Source organism: Leptonychotes weddellii, chromosome 10 (assembly GCF_054177405.1).
Source record: "Leptonychotes weddellii isolate Sample4059 chromosome 10, ASM5417740v2, whole genome shotgun sequence".
NCBI classification, from domain to species: Eukaryota; Metazoa; Chordata; class Mammalia; order Carnivora; family Phocidae; genus Leptonychotes; species Leptonychotes weddellii.
This window is the reverse complement of record NC_138378.1, coordinates 109149338-109167385: the sequence shown is the minus strand read 5'-3', so window position 1 is coordinate 109167385 and position 18048 is coordinate 109149338. Positions and strand designations below refer to the sequence as shown.

At 47.4% G+C, this 18048-nt stretch overlaps 1 protein-coding gene and 1 long non-coding RNA gene across 2 annotated transcripts in view; both read right to left on the bottom strand.

Annotated features, from left to right (window-relative positions):
- Nucleotides 1-2104: 2104 nt before the first annotated feature.
- Nucleotides 2105-5561, bottom strand: LOC145715979 (uncharacterized). The gene is made up of 2 exons (XR_014138304.1): nucleotides 4578-5561; nucleotides 2105-4359 (listed from the first exon to the last, which is right to left on the bottom strand). It is a non-coding gene; the product is annotated as an uncharacterized LOC145715979 (long non-coding RNA).
- Nucleotides 5562-11037: 5476 nt separating this feature from the next.
- HS1BP3 (HCLS1 binding protein 3) overlaps nucleotides 11038-18048 on the bottom strand; it is a 37705-nt gene continuing 30694 nt past the window's right edge. The window contains exon 7 of the mRNA XM_081797132.1: nucleotides 11038-11405. Within this exon, the coding sequence (XP_081653258.1) occupies nucleotides 11339-11405 (67 nt within the window). The 3' untranslated portion in view covers nucleotides 11038-11338. The remainder of the gene's footprint in view (nucleotides 11406-18048) is intronic.

Sequence of the window (18048 nt, the reverse complement as noted above, 5' to 3'; positions counted from 1 at the left end):
GGAAATGTCTCTCACGTGGGCAATGCTCCCAGCCACAGGGTGCCGCCTGGATTCATGCCCAGCTGGGGACATGAGCCTGCATCACCCCAATCACCCTGGCCACCTAGGTAAAGCCAATGAGATGTGGGTACTTTAAAGTCAGATTCTGATACATTCCAAACTGGGAGTCTGTCTCCGGGGAGAGAACTGGGACTGGAGACAGAGGCCAAAGGAACTTTGAACCTTCTCTGCAATGTTCTTTTTTTTCCCCCCTAAGGAAAATGTATTCATGGAGTACTTGGGTAATAATAATAATAAAAAAATAACTTAAAGAACTTCCCATAAAAATATCAACTGTCTTACAGTTGACTCCAAACATGTTCCTATTTCGAGATGGGAGTCGGGATTGACTGGTTCAGACAGTTCTCCTGACTTGTCAGGTGGTTTGGAATCAGATCTGGCTCCTTGGGCCTCAGTTTGTCCATCTCTACAACGGGGAGGTGGACCCGATAGTCTCCAAGGTCCTTCCAGCCCTGACATCAGGTACCAAGAAGCTTCGCTGTGTGAGGCAGCAAATGGCCTGTCCCTCTGGCTTCCCCCGGGCCTTCTCAAGGTGGGCAGGGCTCACTGCAGCTGCAATGTCCTCTGAGCTGCAAGTGTGCAGAGGGTTGGGCATGGTTCCAGGGCCGTGGGGGACAGCAGAGCAGCCCAGGGGCTCCTTGGGCAGGTGAGCTGAGCTGCCCTTCCTGGGGAGAGTATGCCAGGCCTCCGAAAGCCTTCAGGGGCCCCCAGCCTCGTGGCAGTCAGGACAAACACTGGCATAGCAGTAGGGTTAGTCATGTCTCTCTCCGAGTTGGGGATTGAACAGCCGTGACCTGTGTGTGTCATTAAGACAGAGATGGTCTGGTTAGGGACATTGGCCCAGTGACCCTGCCCCCGGCACCAATTGCTATGACAACAGCTCAATAGGGTCCCCAGGGCCTAAGAATCCTGCTTTCACTGAGAGCGAGGTTGGCTGAGGTCAGACAAAGAGGGATTAATAGAGCCCTGTTCTCATTAAGCCACAAAGCACCATTATTACAAGTCGAAATGGCCCTACCAGGAGATGCACCATGTTTTCAAGCCACAGAGAGCCCAGTACACCAAACAGAATGGTTCCAGCATCAGCCTCCAAGTCATCCTGAGCCCAGAATCAGAGGAGGAGGAGAAAAATGAGAAACACCCAAATGTCCAATAGATGGTTACATAAAGCACAGTGTGGCCAAACCACAGCCCGGCCCGCACTCACGCACACACCAACGTTCATGATATTATTGCATTGACGTCCTCATAGTACACAGAAACAAGTTACAAAATCTGTCCATGAGATGACATTTAAAAAAAAAAATCACATATATATGTACATCGTGTGTATATATATATATATAAATCATTTACATATATACATATATGTACACACAGTAAAAATACAGAAGAAAATATTTTAAAATATTGCCAGTGATTATCTTTGGAAAGTGTCATTTTTTTCTTTTGGTTTATCTGTATTTTTTTTTTTTATAATGAACATATATTGATTTCTCTTGTATTTCTAAAAACTTTTATTTTCTTAAACATTGGTACAGAGAATTAGAGGGTGGTCATCCTTCCCCTCTGTAATCAAACTTCAGTTAATAAAATTCATGAGAGGACATTGATTTGGAGGGTCAAGTTTTCTTATAAAGAATATTTATATTCTAATATTTATAATGTAATATTAACTCAAGAACAAATATATATTTTTAAAATTTTGCATCAACCAGTATATAAGGAAATTATTCTAAATGATACTGCATATCCTCAGGCGGTATTACAACAGTGCAATGAAAAGAATTTATCGTTAGCTTTATCATTGTGAACGGTCCAAATTCTACCGTATTATGGCAGAGGCTGATCGGCAGGGCTATTGGATGAGCAGAGTGTTTGTACGTGTGGTGAATGAATGGCCTCAGATTACCCAATTTATTGAGTACCTAGACCTGCTTTTTGTAATTTTTCAGTCTGTCCCACTGCTGAGAAACTGGTAGTATGAGCATCCTGCCTAGAGCAACTCTTTCCCGTTCTTTCTAGTCTGGTGCTTCAAATCTGCTGTCACCTTGGAAAAAGATGTAGACAGTGTACTTGTTAAAAGTGTGAGTGAATTAAGAGAACAGAGAGCTGAGTGAGGCTTCAAAGTGGAGGCCCTGACAAGCTAAGATCCAGAGTTGGGGACGTGTTCAAAATTACCGGCTCCTGTAGGCTGGGGTCAAATCATGTAGCATCACATAAGTCAAGTTAAAGAGCTTGGACTTTATCCTAAGGGCAGCTGGGGGCTATTGAAGAATTTCAAGAAGGGAAGTGAGGTACTGATATTGGTGTTTTGTAAAAAGATGACTACAAGGACAATTTCACGTGGGGCAAAATGGTTGGCAGGAAGAGACAGGGGTCTGGAAACATGAAGGGAAGGGAATTCGGTTGTGGATAAATAGGTTATTGGGGACATTATATGTGTGTTCTCTTCTAGCTGATGAGCCCAAACACATTCTCCCCTTAGGAGGAGCCATAGGAGAAATTTCTTTCTGGCCTCTGTGCCAGGAAAAGGGAGGCCTCCCTCAAGCTATAGATAGATTTTTATGCCATTGGCCTGTGAATCTTATAACTTTATAATTGCATTTTCCTCTTTGTTTTGGCCACTAGGAAGCCCTGTGTATGTAATTCACACACTGACTTTACCCTTAGTTCTCTGAGATGCATACTTTCATTTTGCCTAGAATTCTTTATGTATAGTATCCTTCTTATTTGAATTTCCATAAGTAGTATCAAATTATGTTTGGATCAATGTGTAGTATCAATAAAAAAAAACCTTTAAAAGTCTTAGCTTGAAAAAACAAAAAAGAGAATCAATAGCTTTTGCTGTTTTTGTATGGGCATATTTCTCTATGTTAAATATTGCTTTAAAAAACAGGGAAGTCTATGACAGCAAAAGTATACACTACCAAAGAAAAACAAAATACACTGGGCTTCATAACAATTTGAAACCTCTGTGCTTCAAAGGACACTATGGAAAAAGTGAAAAGGTAGCCTACAGCATGGGAAAAAATACTTGCAAGTCATAGATCTGATAGGGGACTTATATCTGGAGTATATAAGGACCCCTTATAACTCAATAATAAAAAGTCAAACAATCCAATTACAAAATGGGAGAGAATCTGAATAGATCTTTCTCCAAAGAAGATATAGGAATGGCTAATAAGCACATGAAAAGATGCTCAGTATCATTAGTGGGAAATGCAAATCAAAAGCACAATGAGATACCACTTCATACTCACGAGGATGGCTATAATGAAAAGACAGATAGTAACAAGTGTTGGGGAGGATGTAGAAAAACCCAAGCCTTCACCCAGCACTGCTGGGAATGTAAAGTGTTGCATCTACTTGGGAAAACAGTCTGGCATTCCTCAAAAAGTTAAACATAGAACTACCATATGATTCAGCAATTCTACTGCAGGTATATATCGAAGAGAAATGAACACATGTGTCTACACAAAAACTTGTGTGTGAATATTCAGAGCAATGTTATTCATAATAGTCAAAAGGTAGAAACAACCCAAATGTCCATCAATTAATAAATGGATAACCAAAGTGTGGTCTAGCCATACATGGGAATATTATTTGGCCATAAAAAGAATGAAATGCTGACACATGCTAGAACATGGAGGACCCTTGAAAATATTGCGCTAGGTGAAAGAAGCAAGGAAAAAAAGCCATATATTTGATCGTTTTACTTATATGAAATGTCCAGAATGGGCAAATGTATAGAAGACAGAAATAGATTGAATGCTTAGGTCTAGGGGGGTTGGGGAGACTGGCATATGGTAGCCAAAGAGTGTGGGGTTTCTTAGGTGATGAAAAACCCTCTGAAATTTATTGTGGGGATGGTTGTGCAACTCTGTGAATATAATAAGAACCAGTGAATTGTACATTTTAAGTGGAAGAATTGTATAGTATGTGAATTATCTCTCACACAAAGCTTGTTAAAAAATCCTGGGAAGTCGCCATGCTTGGCCCACTCAGTAGACTGAGTGTTCTTGGCAACCCAGGTCTACATAGCAGCAGAGATGCATTGAAACTATAGCTCAGCCACTTCCCTGCTGGGTAACCTTCTTACGCGAGTCCCTTCACCTCCCTAAAATGGAGACAGTGATATTAGATGCACGGTGGGCTCGTGCTGGTCCTAAGAGGGCTGGCACTCAGTAGGGACAGACCCTGCTGTTTTCTGGAGGGCCCTCCAAAGTCCCCCACCCCCACCTTTCCTAAATGACTGGGACTTGCAGATTCTCTTTATGGGAATTGACTGCCATTGGCCTTGTTAATGTTTATTTTTTATTTTTTTAAAGATTTTATTTATTTATTTGAGAGAGAGAATGAGAGAGAGAGAGCACATGAGAGGGGGGAGGGTCAGAGGGAGAAGCAGGCTCCCCGCCGAGCAGGGAGCCCGATGTGGGACTCGATCCTGGGACTCCAGGATCATGACCTGAGCCGAAGGCAGTCGCTTAACCAACTGAGCCACCCAGGCGCCCGGCCTTGTTAATGTTTAAATATTTAAATAACAGTACTTCAGACTTTACAGGTCTCAGAAACTCAGAGAAGGTGCTGGAAGGCAGGAGTGTAGCTGGGGCCACTTTTTCCACCCCTGTTCCCCAGGGAGCCTGGCCCAGGGTGGGCCTGGGATGGTCAGAGAGGTGGCTGTCTGCCTGTCAGTGGTCATTTCATTGCTTGAACCTCAGCTGAGAAATGAAGAGCTTTTCAGTCTACACCTTGTGTGTCTCTCAGGCCCTAGATAAGCTGCCCTACTTTTTTTTTTAAAGATTTTATTTATTTATTTATTTGAGAGAGAGTGAGCACGAGAGGGGGGAAGGGGCAGAGGGAGAAGGAGAAGCTCCCCGCTGAGCAAGGGGCCTGATGCCATGTGGGGCTCGGTCCTAGGACCCCGAGATCACGACCTGAGCCGAAGGCAGATATTTAACCGACTGAGCCACCCAGGCGCCCCATAAGCTGCCCTACTTTTTAACAATCCCCAGGAACAGCCTGGGTCTGGAGTTCTTAGTCGTAAAATTATAGAAAGTCAGTGCGAGGCCGCTGCTGTTCCAGATGAGGGGACAGAGGCACAGAGATGGGCAGGCCCGGCCACAGTGGCCTCCCCAGCCCAGTTCTCTGGCGGATTCAGATACATTCACGGACCCCCTCTAGTGTGCTCCGCTCCGCTCACTGTTCAAGTGTGTTCCCGCACTTAATCCCAGCAACAACTTGATGAGGTAGATGTTATTTCCCCTTCTACAGATGGGAGCCCAGAGACTTGCCCAAGGTCACTCGGAGAGTAAGCACGCTGGGATTCAAAGCAGCCTGCCTGATGCCAAAGCCCATGCTCTTTCTCCCGGACTGGTCTCCCGGTTTCTCCATTTCAGAAGTCAAGCAGGTCACAGGGAGAGGGGTCTCCTCCACCCCCGTCCCCCACAAAGGACTCCTGCTCTAGACTCTGGATTTCCAGAGTTTGCTTGCGCCTGGCCTGGTTGTGCAGCTGCCCTCCCCTCTCCCTCCCTCCCACCTCACTCATTTCTTCTTCCAGGAGCTCCATTCCCCCCAGCCCAGGTCTGGCCCTCTCTCAACTTGAGCTTTGGAGCTTGGGTTTCAACTCCCATGGGAGAGAAGGAGAAAGCATTATGGACATCCCTAATTCTAAGCCTTGAGTCTATCTCTTAGGATGTCTTTTGTTGCCAAGGAAAATGAAACAGATGTCTGGCAATAACTTCACAGGTTTCCTGCCAAACCAGGGGAGAGCTTGTCTTTGGTTTAGAAGCAGCCAAGAAAGACAAGTCCCAGCCCATATCATTCCCAGGAAACGCGCAAACACACACGGGCTTCTCAAACCTGGGAGGCCTGCACTCCAGTGGCCAGGATTTCAACATCAGCTGTTGAAACATGCTGCCCCCCTTCCTCCATCTGCCTCACGCCTTCCATCCTCCACGGCCCCCTGGGTTCCCCGCCACCCCTCTGCTCCCCATCATCTAGTGACTCCATGGCCTCTTGTCCTGGCAGGCAAGGCCAACTCCCTTGCTGGGCTTGTTTCCCAACATGCCTTAGGTACACTTTTGTGTGTGTGGTAAAACACACATAACGTAAAATTTACCATTTTAGCCATTTTACAGTGTACAATCCAGTGGGTTGGTACATTCACAACGTTGTACGCCCATCACAACTATCTACTTCTGATCATTTCATCACCCCAAAAGAAGAGCGATAGTCATTACACAGACAGAAATGGGCACTCCCCATTTCTCCAACCCCTAGCCCCTGGCAACCACGAATCCACTTTCTGTCTCTACGGATTTTCCCATTCTGGACATTTCATATAAATGGCTTCATACAACATGTGGCCTTGTGTTCGGTTTCTTCTGCTCAGCTTAATGTCTTCAAGGTTCACTCATGTTGGAGCACATATCAGTACTTCATGGGCTGACGCGCTCTGGCTGAATAATATTCCACTGTGCAGATCTACCACCTTTTGTTTATTCATCCATCAGCTGATGGACATTTCAGCTGTTTCTATCTGTGAGCGATTTTATGAATGGGGCTACCATGAATATTCTTTAATTTTTAAAATTTTTATTTATTTTTAAGTAGGCTCTTCACCCAACATGGAGCTTGAACTCACAACCCTGAGATCAAGAGTCACATACTCTACCAGCTGAGCCAGCCAGGCGCCCCTCTACCATGAATATGCTTGTGCAAGTTTTGTTTGAACACCTGTTTTCAATTCTTTGGGGCATATACCTTTGAGGGGAATTGCTGGATATTACAATCATTTTTTGTTGAACTTTTTGGGGAACCACCATTTTTTTTCCTCGCCAGCTGTACCATTTTACATTCCCACCAGCAGTGTGTGAGGGTTCCAATTTCTCCATAGCCTCACAAACTTGTTATTTTTCCAATCTGTTTAAATTAAAGCCATCCTAGTGAGTGTGAAATGGTTATCTCATTGTGGTTCGGATTTGCGTTTTCCTGATGACTATTGGTGTTGAGCATATTTTCATGTGCCATTTGTATATCTTCTTTGGAGAAATGCCTGTCAAAGTCCTCTGGGCAATTTTAAATTATTTATTGTATTGTTGAGTTGTAAGAGCTCATTATGCATTCTGGATACTAGATCATTATCACATATATGGTTTACAAGTACTTTCTCCCATTCTCTGAGTAAATGTTCTACTCTCTTGGTGATGTCCTTTGAAGCATGACCTCCCTTAATTTTGATGACATTAAATTTATTTTTTCTTTTGCTGCTTATGTTTTTGGGGCATATCCAAGAATCCATTGCCAAATCCAAGGTCATGAAAATCTGCCCTTATGGTTTTTTCCCAAGGATTTTATAGATTTAGCTTTATATTAATTTAGGTCTTTGATCCATTTTGAGACAATTTTTGTACATGATGTGAGGTAGGATCCAAGTGCATTCATTTGCATGTAGATATCCTCTCTGGCACCTTCTGTTGAAAAGACTATTCTTTCTGCATTCAATGTTCCTGGCACCTTTGTCAAAAATCAATTGACCATAGATATATGGATTTATTTCTGGACTCTCAGTCCATTCCATTGATCTATATGTCTATCCTCGTACTAGTACCACACTATTTTGCTTAAACTCTGGTATATATTTTTCAATTTTTTAAATTTAAATTCTAGTTAGTTAACATCTGGTGTAATATTGGTTTTAGGAGTAGAATTTAGTGATTCATCACTTACATACAATACCCAGTGCTCATCACAACAAGTGCCCTCCTTAATACCCATCACCTATCTAGCCCATCCCTTGCCCACATCCCTCCAGCAACCTCAGTTTGTTGTCTATAGATAAGAGTTTCGCCTCCTTTTTTATCCCCTTCCCCTATGTTCATATGTTTTGTTTCTTAAATTTCATATATGAATGAGATCATATAATTGTCTTTTTCTGACTTATTTCACTTAGCATAATACACTCTAGCTCCATCCACATCGTTGCAAATGGCAAGATTTCATTCTTTTTGATGGCTGAGTAATATTCCATTGTATATATACACCACATCTTCTTTGTCCATTATTAGTCGATGAACATTTGGGCTCTTTCCATAATTTGGCTATTGTGGACATTGCTGCTATAAACATCGGGGTGCATGTGCCCCTTTGAATCAGTATTTTTGTATCCTTTGGGTAAATACCTAGTAGTGCAGTTGCTGGGTAGTAGGATAGTTCTCTTTTTAACTTTTTGAGGAATCTCCAAATTGTCCTCAGAGTGGTTGTACCAGTTTGCATTCTCGCCACACTATTTTAATAAATGTAGTTTTGTAGCAGTTTTTAAATCAGGAAGTGTGAATCCTCCAATGTTATTCTTCTTTTGCAAAATTGTTTTAGCTATTCAGGGTTCCTTGCAATTTGATACACATTTTATGTTTATGTCTGGGCCTGCCTGGCCAGAGGATGGCCAAATCACCAGTTCTTGCTGGTCTGACTGGCAGGTGCCCAGAGAGAACTGATGGCCATCCAAGAGACACAGGTGTTATAGGGCACCTGGCTCCGTGGCAGGTGGAGGCTGCTGACTTGGCAGGAAAACGTCTGTTTGTGGGCAGGACCTCTTGCTCCCTTCCCTCTTAGCTGGAGAGAAATCCTGTAAGTGCCCACAGTGATGCCCAGGCCCCTGAAGCCAGGCACCTCTGTGAAGACAGTGATTTGAGCCACAGAAAAGGCAAGCTTGGAGGGTAAGTCCAGAAACAAGCCAGATGAGTCTAGCACCATTATGTGAGGTCATACCCTCATGGGAGCCCTCAGCACCTCTCTGAGACCAGGCCAGAGCCTGTGGGGGATCCTCGGCCAGGATTGGCACCAATAATTCCCAGGAGAATTGGACAAAACCATCATGACGGTGGTATGCCCCTTCAGAAACGATGGGTCAGGTGGACCCAGAGTAAATAAGAATATAGAATTCTGAGAAACATAATCAATAATTTTAAAATTCCATATATTCTACAATAGGAATATATATTTTAAAATACCCATTGAACATTTATAAAAGTTAGTTAAGTGCTAGGCTGTAAAGAAAAATTTTTAAATTATAGAAAGCAGAAATCATACAGATCCCTATTTCCAGACCATAATGCCATAAGACTAGAAATGAATCACAGATGGATAATAATAATAATAGTGATAAAACCTTGGAAGCAAAAGCACAAACACATCAACACTACTAGTATTTAAAATAGCTCCTCACGGGCGCCTGGGTGGCTCAGATGGTTAAGCGTCTGCCTTCGGCTCAGGTCATGATCCCGGGGTCCTGGGATCGAGTCCCGCATCGGGCTCCCTGCTCCTTGGGAGCCTGCTTCTCCCTCTGCCTCTCTCTCTCTCTCTCTGTCTCTCATGAATAAATAAATTTAAAAAAATAATAATAAATAAATAAAATAGCTCCTCACTTTTAAACAGGAAATAAAAACGTCCAATTTAGACTACTAAAAAATTAATAAAAATGAAAGGATTATGAAATCTGTGGGCAGTGACCCAAACTGTGCCAGAGAAGATTCTGTAGCCTTACATATTTTTGAAAGTAACAACAAAAAAGGGAAAGTAAATTAAAAATGTGATTCTAAAAAAAAGAACTAAAAAAAACCCCAAAAAACAAAAAACCCCAAAACAAAACGAAAAGGAGAAATGGATCAAGTTAAAGTGGAAGTTAATGAATTAGATGGAAAAGAAGTAAAATAGATCCTTAAAACCAAAAACCAGTTCTTTGAAAAGATGAACAGAATAAATTTCTGACAAATATACCCAACTAAAAAAAGAGAATAAAGGGACGCCTGGGTGGCTCGGTTGGTTAAGTGTCTGCCTTCGGCTCAGGTCATGATCCCAGGGTCCTGGGATCGAGTCCCGCATCGGGCTCCCTGCTCAGCGGGGAGCCTGCTTCTCCCTCTGCCTGCAGCTCCCCCTGCTTGTGTGTCTCTCTCTCTGACAAACAAATAAAATCTTAAAAAAAAAAGAGAGACAATAAAAAAACCTAGAAATTAAAATAGCAGTAAATGAAAATAGCCACCAACATGAAGACAATGTTTAAAGTTATAAAAGAACATGATACGTATTTGACATCTGGACAGCTTTCTAGAAAAATCTAAATGATCAAAATTAACTTCAAAAGACTTAAAAAACATGAGCAAATTCATGTTCTTCGAAGAACCGGAATAATTACAATGAGCTAAGCCCCTCCAGAGAGCAGGGCCTTTCAGAGGTGAGTGGCCGGTGGGGATGAGGGCCCAGCGCGAGGAGGAAGAGGGGCAGACCTGGGGGCTGGCCGGGGGGCTTCACCAAGTGCTGCGTCATCTTTACAGCACGTCTGTTCTGATCTCCACGTGAGCCTGGGGACCCAGTTCTTGGGTTCAGGCTTGGGGCTCCCTCCTCTCTTCTCTCTAAACTTGGGACCCTTAAGCCTCAGGTCTAAGGGCATCTTCCGCAAGCTGAGCCCAAAGACACCAATGCCAAGAGAAAAATTCCTTCAGGAACAGGCAGGGACACCAGCAGGAGCTGCTTCTCACTTATTAGCAAAAATAACACCTTAGGCTTCCATTCAAGGGAAATGAGGTACCCGTGTGTAAACCTCCTCAAATGCAGCCACGTAGCACGTCTGCGCGTAGCTGACCACGGGACAAAACGAAACCTCTCTGTCCAATGCCACTGCAGGATAAGACTCTCCTGGGAGACAGAGGCCCAACCCTGCCCACGCCAGCATCCCTACTTGCTGCAGGGCCTCGTGAGCAGTCTTTGGCTCGCTACCCCTCGAGAGCCACACAACAGGACTTCCTTGATCGCAGCAAGCAAAGGTTCGTGCACTTTCCAACCCAAAAGGAGAGCCGGTGGAGGCCTTTGCCAGGACTGAGACTTCAAAGCCTGCTCCTGGGGTCCTGGTGGACCACTGAGTTTCCTCCCAGGAAGGTTCATTCTCTCTCTCTTTTTCTTTAAGATTTTATTTATTTATTTGAGACAGAGAGAGCACAAGCACAGGGAGGGGCAGAGGGAGAAGCAGACTCCCCCGCTCCGAGCAGGGACCCCAGGATCATGACCTTAGCCCAAGGCAGATGTCCAACCAATTGAGCCACCCAGGTGCCCCAAGGTTCATTCTCTTGAGGGCCCATGTAGTCCAAGCCCCTGGAGCTTGATGGCCTTTGGGAGAGCCCCTAGCATGTTTTCCTAGGACCGAGGCCCCTCAGCTTCATTCCATGAGAAGACAGAAGAAGGAACACCTGGTCATGCTGCCTCATGATTTGCTCCGGGGAGCTCACCCACCTCCGAAAAGCACTGTGCCATCTTGCAATAAATCTTCTCCATCTGCCTGTGCAGGACAACTACAGGGAGGAAAACAAAGATGAATATCATACAGATGAGAGAAAAGCTTTCAAGAACCAAGAACCAAGGCCAGTCAGTGCCCGAGCTTCCAGGCTGACGGGGTTTTGACCCCTCATTTTCCCCTTCATGGGGGGCCTCCAGTTCCTTCCCTCAGGATTGCCCATCTGCTGGACCAGGAACCCCTACCACCATGAACCAAATGTTCGTGAGCCTCAGCTGGAGCCCAGGGCTCCCTGGAGGCTGTGGAGAGTGTCACTGAAGATGGGGCCCGGCCTGGGGCAGCAGGGCTGACCCCTTGGAGAGGCAGACAGCTTCTGGGCTTCTGGGCTAATGAGCCTCAACTTGTGGTTCCTCTTTTTAAAAATAGACTTTACATTTTATTTTATTTTTTTTTTAATATTTTATTTATTTGCGAGAGAGACAATGAGAGACAGAGAGCATGAGAGGGAGGAGGGTCAGAGGGAGAAGCAGACTCCCTGCCGAGCAGAGAGCCCGATGCGGGACTCGATCCCGGGACTCCAGGATCATGACCTGAGCCGAAGGCAGTCGCTTAACCAACTGAGCCACCCAGGCGCCCCTAAAATTATTATTTTTTTAATATTTATTTATTTATTTGAGAGGGGAGGGGCAGAGGACGAGGGAGAGAGAGAAACCCAAGCGGACTCTGTGCTAGTCAGCCACTGGGCTTGATCTCATGACACTGAGATCACGACTTGAGCTGAAACCAAGAGTCAGACACTTAACTGACTGCGCCATGCAGGCGCCCCAAAAATAGACTTTACATTTTAGAGCAATTTTCAGTTCACAGCAAAATTAAATAGGAAGTACAGAGAGTTCCGACATCCCCTCCTGCCCGCACACACAGCCTCTCCTGTTATCACCACCCTCCGCCAGAGCGGTACGTTTGTTATAAATGATGAACCTGCATAGACCCACCATCTCAACAAAGTCCAGGGTTTACATTAGGGGTCGCTCGTGGTGGTGTACATTCTATGTGTTTGCACAAATGTAGAATGACACGTATCCCTCCTTACAGTATCATACAGCGTAGTCTCACTGCCTAAACATCCTGCGTGCTCCATCTGTTCCTCCCTCTTTCCCCTCAGTCCCTGGTCACCACGGATCCTTCTACTGTCTCCATAGTTGTGCTTCTTGCAGAATGTCCTGTTGTTGGGATCATAGGGTGTGGAGCCTTTGTTTAGATTGGTTTCTTTCACATGCATTTCAGGTTCCTCCATGGAAGGAAGGTCTTTTCATACCTCGATGATTCATTTCTTTTTTGTGCTGAGTAATATTCCATTGTCTGGATGTATCACCCTTTGTTTATCTATTCACCTACTGAAGGACATCTTGGTTACTTGGATACTTCCAAGGTTTGGAAATCGTGAAGAAAGCTGCTATAAACATTGGTGTGCAGGTTTTTGTGTGGATGTAAGTTTTCAACTCCTTTGCGTAAATACCGAGGAGTAGGATTGCTGGATTGAAGGGTTAAGAGTATGTTTAGTTTTGTACTATGGTTCCTTTTTCAACAGCTTTATGGACATACAATTTACATGCAATAAAATTCCCCTATTTTAAGTGTACAATTTAATGAGTTTTGTTTATAGTCATGCTCAAATTTTAGAGTGTTTGTCACCTCAGAAAGTTTCCTCAGGCACCCTTGCCCAGCCCCAGCCCCTGGCAACCACTGATCTGCTGTCACTATAGTTTTGCTTTTTCTAGAATTTCATATAAATGGAATCACCCAGTTTGCAGTTTTGGGGGTCTAGCTTCTTTCACTTAGTCTGTGTCTGACATCCACCACGTCGTCGTATCTGTTAGCATTTTTCTTTTCTTTGCTGAGCAGTTTTGCCCCGTATGGGTGTCCTTGTTGGTTTATCTGTTGACCAGCTCGTGGATACGCGGGTTCCTTCTTTCGGTTGGGTGTGTTCTGAATCCTGGTGCTATGAGCATTTGCATATGTCTTTGTGGGTGTAGCTTCTTTTCAAAGGGGAATGCAGGAACCCCACCCCCAGTCCTGGGAGATGAGGAAGCTGGAGGAGGCTCGAGGCATAAAGAGGAAGGGGCATCACGTCCAGGCCCTCTTCACAGTCTGGGCAGGCCACAAGCAGCCAGGACTGCCAGAAACCTCTCTCCACCCCACTTTCCCGCCCCAGCCCCGCCTGGCCAGAGGCTCTGTACAAAAGGTCAGGGGCCAGGAGAGGGAAACAATGTGTTTATTTCCTCGTCTCCATGGTGCTGGGAAAAGCTGTACTTGTTTTGGCGTGCGGGGTGTGCTGGGACGAGCTCCCTGATGCATGGCCCTGCAGGTGTTACTAGTAATCCCCATCAGAATGATGTCTTCTCCAGAGGCTCGTTTCCAGCATGTTCCATCTGCCCTCCCTCTGGTCACCCTCCACGGCCCATCCAGATCTAGGACGCAGGTCACATCCCAGAGCCCCTAGCCACCAGGCCCCTCTGTGGATCTCTGTGGATCCCCTCTGTGGATCCACAGCTGTGGCCCATGACCCCGACCCTACGTGCAGTGGCTGAATAGGCTCTGTTGCCCCGTGTGGCACATGGGCTCAGATAAGCCAAGAGGCTGGCAGAGAACACAGCCTCTCACCTCTGGCCATCCTCATACAGCAAGCCCCATCGGCTTCCCCTTTCTCCCCCAAAGGTCTGGCTCTCACTCTCAGAAGAGTGAGAAGGAGCACTTGAATCCTAGACCTGCTTGCAGTGCAACAAACAACTGAGTCACAACGTGGTGGAGTTTCAGTTCTTCACATATAATGTGTACTATGCGTCAGGTCCCGATCAAAGAACTTTACAAATATTAAATCATTTTCTCCTTACAATGACCCCAATGAAGCAGATTATTATCCCCATTTATAGGTGAGGACACTGAGGCACAGAGAGAGTAGGTAACTGGCCCAGGACACACAGCTGGCTGGTGGGAGAGCAGAGAGCTGACCCACACTTTCGGCCACTGCGCTCTGCTGCCCGCGGGTCGGTTTGCTGGTTTCATTCAGTCGTTAATTTGTGAAACTGTTTTATTGAGGTATAATTTAATGGTATAACTTAATCTAAAATTCACCCATTTTAAATGTGCAGTAGAAGAACTTCATTAGATTTATAGAATGGTGCAATCATTGCAACAAACCCCCCAAAAGATCCTTTGCGTCCATCTGCAGTCACTGTTCGTTTTGACCTCTAGCCTGACGCAACTGCTAATCTACTTTCCGTCTCTGCAGATTTGCCTCTTGTGGAAATGCCAGGGAAATAGAATCATACGCTCTGTGGTCTTTTTGAGTCGGGCATCTTTCGCTCAGCATGATGGTTTTGAGACCGGTCCGTGTCGTGTAGTCATCAGCACTTCGTTCTTTTTTATTGCTGAGTAATATTCCACAGTGTGGCTAGTCCAAATTTTGCTTATCCATCCGCCAGCTGTGAACATTTGTCTACAACTCTTTGTGAGGACATGCGTTTCCCTCTCTCTTTGGGTATATTCGTAGAAGTAGAATTGCTGGGTCATATGGTAAATTCATGTTCACCTTTGAAGAAACTGCCAGACTTTCACCGAGGTGCTGAAGCATTTTCCATTCCCGTGCCCGTGGATTTTACAGTCGGCGGGGGCCAGGGTTCCTGTCCCAGGGCCACCCATAAAGCCGGACGAGCCTGATGAGAATCTCGTCTGAGATTCTGTCTCAGCAGGCAGTAAAGTGAGGCCCGAGGGCCCCCGGCAGGTCAAGCAGAGCCTCTCTGCTGCTCCTGATGGTCTGAGAAACAGGGAGACACGACGTCAGCTGTTTCGCTGTCATCTAGAAGGATCACCTTCCGGGACCAACAGCACTTGCCGGGGGAAATCAGCTATTAAACCAAAGGAAAATGTGGAGACGTCGAGAGAGATCTCACCAAGTAAGAAAAGCCACTGGAGAGAGCAGGGGAGGCCCCTTCGGGCGCCTGGTGAGTGGGCCAGTGGCCCTCACGCTCTGGAGGCCGCTTCCTGCCACCAGCTCTGTCACGGCCTTTTCCAGCTTCCTCAGACGCCCAGTGAGAAGAGGATGGGGTGACGGCCGGAGGGCAGCCCTGGCGGCCAGCGGCCTGGGAGAGCCGTCGGGTTTCCACTGAGCCAGGGTTCTGAGCAGGAGGTGCTGTGGCCCCGCCGGGAAAGGCCTCCTCCGCACGGCGCACCCCTCTAGGAAGGGGGACACAGCCCCCCGTCAGCCGGGGCCGCTCCGACCACGGCTGACTCGCCACTGTGTGCTACATGTTGCCCCAAAGAGTTGTTTTCTTAGTAAGGCTTGGGGTTTCCCTATTCAGTGAAGAGATGCAACGGTTGACGAAGAGGTTTTGACATTTCGGGTGGCAGCTCCAACGAGAACGCTGACCCTGGCCCGTGGCGGGCGGCCCACAGAGACTCCCCGGCACAGACAGGGTCCTGGCTGCCATAGCCACGGAGCCCACAGGGAGGGCACTGGCCAGGATGTGACGGGACGGAATGGGACGCTGCCTGCCTCAGCTTACTCCTAACAGCCCATGGCTCAGGACAGGAAGTAACGGAGACCCAATCTGGGCCTGTCATCGCTCGGGGAAGAGAAGGCACGGTGGCCCAGGGGGGTCAGGCCAGCCCTTGGCCGCGTGGGGAAGGACCTGGAGCTCCACATGTCACACACTAACCTCTGGTCACAAGTGATGACGGAGGCTGCGTCCGCTATCAGACGCTATCCTAAGTGTCTCCCAAACCTTATATGGTGAGTTCCAGATGGCAGCCGACGGGCCCTCAGAGAAGGTCCTTGCCAGGCCCTGGAGCAGACAGTAGAGGTGCGGAAATCATCACTTCAGCCTGCCGGGAGGTCCCAGGCCCTTAGTAACCATACTGGGTGAAACAGCATCCTCCCAAAATTCATGTCCACCCGCACCCGTGAATGGGACCTTCTTTGGAAATCGGGGCTTTGCAGGTGTCATTAAGGTAAAATGAGATCATACCGGGTCCTAATCCAATGACTGGTATTCTTACAAGAGGGAATTTGGACACAAACCCAGAGCAGACACAGAAGAGATGGCCACATGAAGACAGCGATGGGAGGGACGCAGCTACAAGCCAAGGAAGTCCAAGGAGTGCCAGCAACACCGGAAGCCGGAAGAGGCAAGGAAGGATTCTCCCTGGAGCCTTAGGAGAGAGTGCGGCTCTCCTAACACCTTGATTTCGGATTTCTGGACTCCAGAACTGGGACAGAACAAATTCCTGTTGCTTCAAGTCACCCAGTTTGTGGCACTTCGTTACAGCAGACGGGAGGCTGGGCTCAGGTCACACGCAACACTCTGTGCGGGCAGGTGTTGGAGGGGAGGGAAGACGGGGTGAGAGGCTGCACAGGAGGGGGGTGCCTCCTTCAGCTGCGTCTGCTGTTTGGACAGGAGGCCCATGGAACAGAACTAAAACTGGGGGCTCAGCACGGCTCATGGCAGATCCAGCTTTAATGGCTCATGGTTCTCCATCTTTGGGACCCGTCGTGCCTGGGAAAGGTACCGTACCCCATGGGTGCTCAGGAGACGTTCATGGCATCTCTCGCTCCCTGTGTCCCCCGAGCCCCAAAGCTGGGCCTCCTGCCTGGTCCTGGCCTCCCTCTGCTTCGCCCTGGATCGATGGCAGGACTGGCCAGTCGGGCTGGAGGGAGCTAACTCAGCTTTACTAAAAAACCAATTTAGAGGCTGCTGCTGGCTGCTGAGTTGGCAGAGATGCGTTGGCACCTCTGAAAGTTGTCAGGAGGGATTCCTGCTTACCCAGGCTACGGGCTCAGCCCATGATCGCCGCTCCAGAGGCTGTGGTTTTATCCTGAGTGTGAGCCATGGAGAACAAGAGCCCGAGGTCAGCCAGGAGCGGGATTAGCATCGGCCCTCCAGGTTATACTCACCACGTCGTTCCATTCACCACGTTGTCTGTATTCAGCACCTGGCAATGAGTGCTCAGTGCCCAGGCTGGATGCCGGGCCGAACTGAGCTTGCCGGCAGCTTCTGACCGCCCACCCAACAGCCGGCCGCTTCCCATCAGCGTTCAGCTCGTCCCGGGCAGGGGTCCCCCTGCGATGCGCGAGTGACCAGCCCATGGAAACTCTTCCAGCACGAATAGGACGTCAGAGTCCTGCTGGCCCCTTTACGAGAGCCCAGGGGAGTCTCTTCACGTGGCACTGTGGGCTGTGGGGTAAGAGGATGTCACACAGCCCAGCTGGACTGAAACCTAGATCCTTCCATGCCCTGAGCCCGATGGCTGGTTTCTCCAAGGGTCCTTCAGTCAACGATCCCCACCGGGGAGGCCTCAGGGTGCTGACGGGGAATGGTTTGGAGTGATCAGGGTTTGCACTGAATAGTACCCTCCAAAACTTGACACTGAAAGGTCAGCCACTCAAAAAGGCTCTGGGTGTTGACCACGCCTGCTCTGGGCAGCCATCAACCCACGCAAAGCCCCAGCAGACCGCGAGGTGCCTGCTGCCCCGTCGGGGCCAGCATCCGGGCCCTTCTCTCTTCCCCAGGGTATGCTCAGCCGGACGGCCGGGGAGCTGGACGGCTGAGCAGGATTTCCCACACCAGGCCTCCCTGGAGATCCCAGGGGTGGAGGCAAACCAAAGCCTAACGCTGGGTGTTTAATCTCCGCACAGAGCGTAT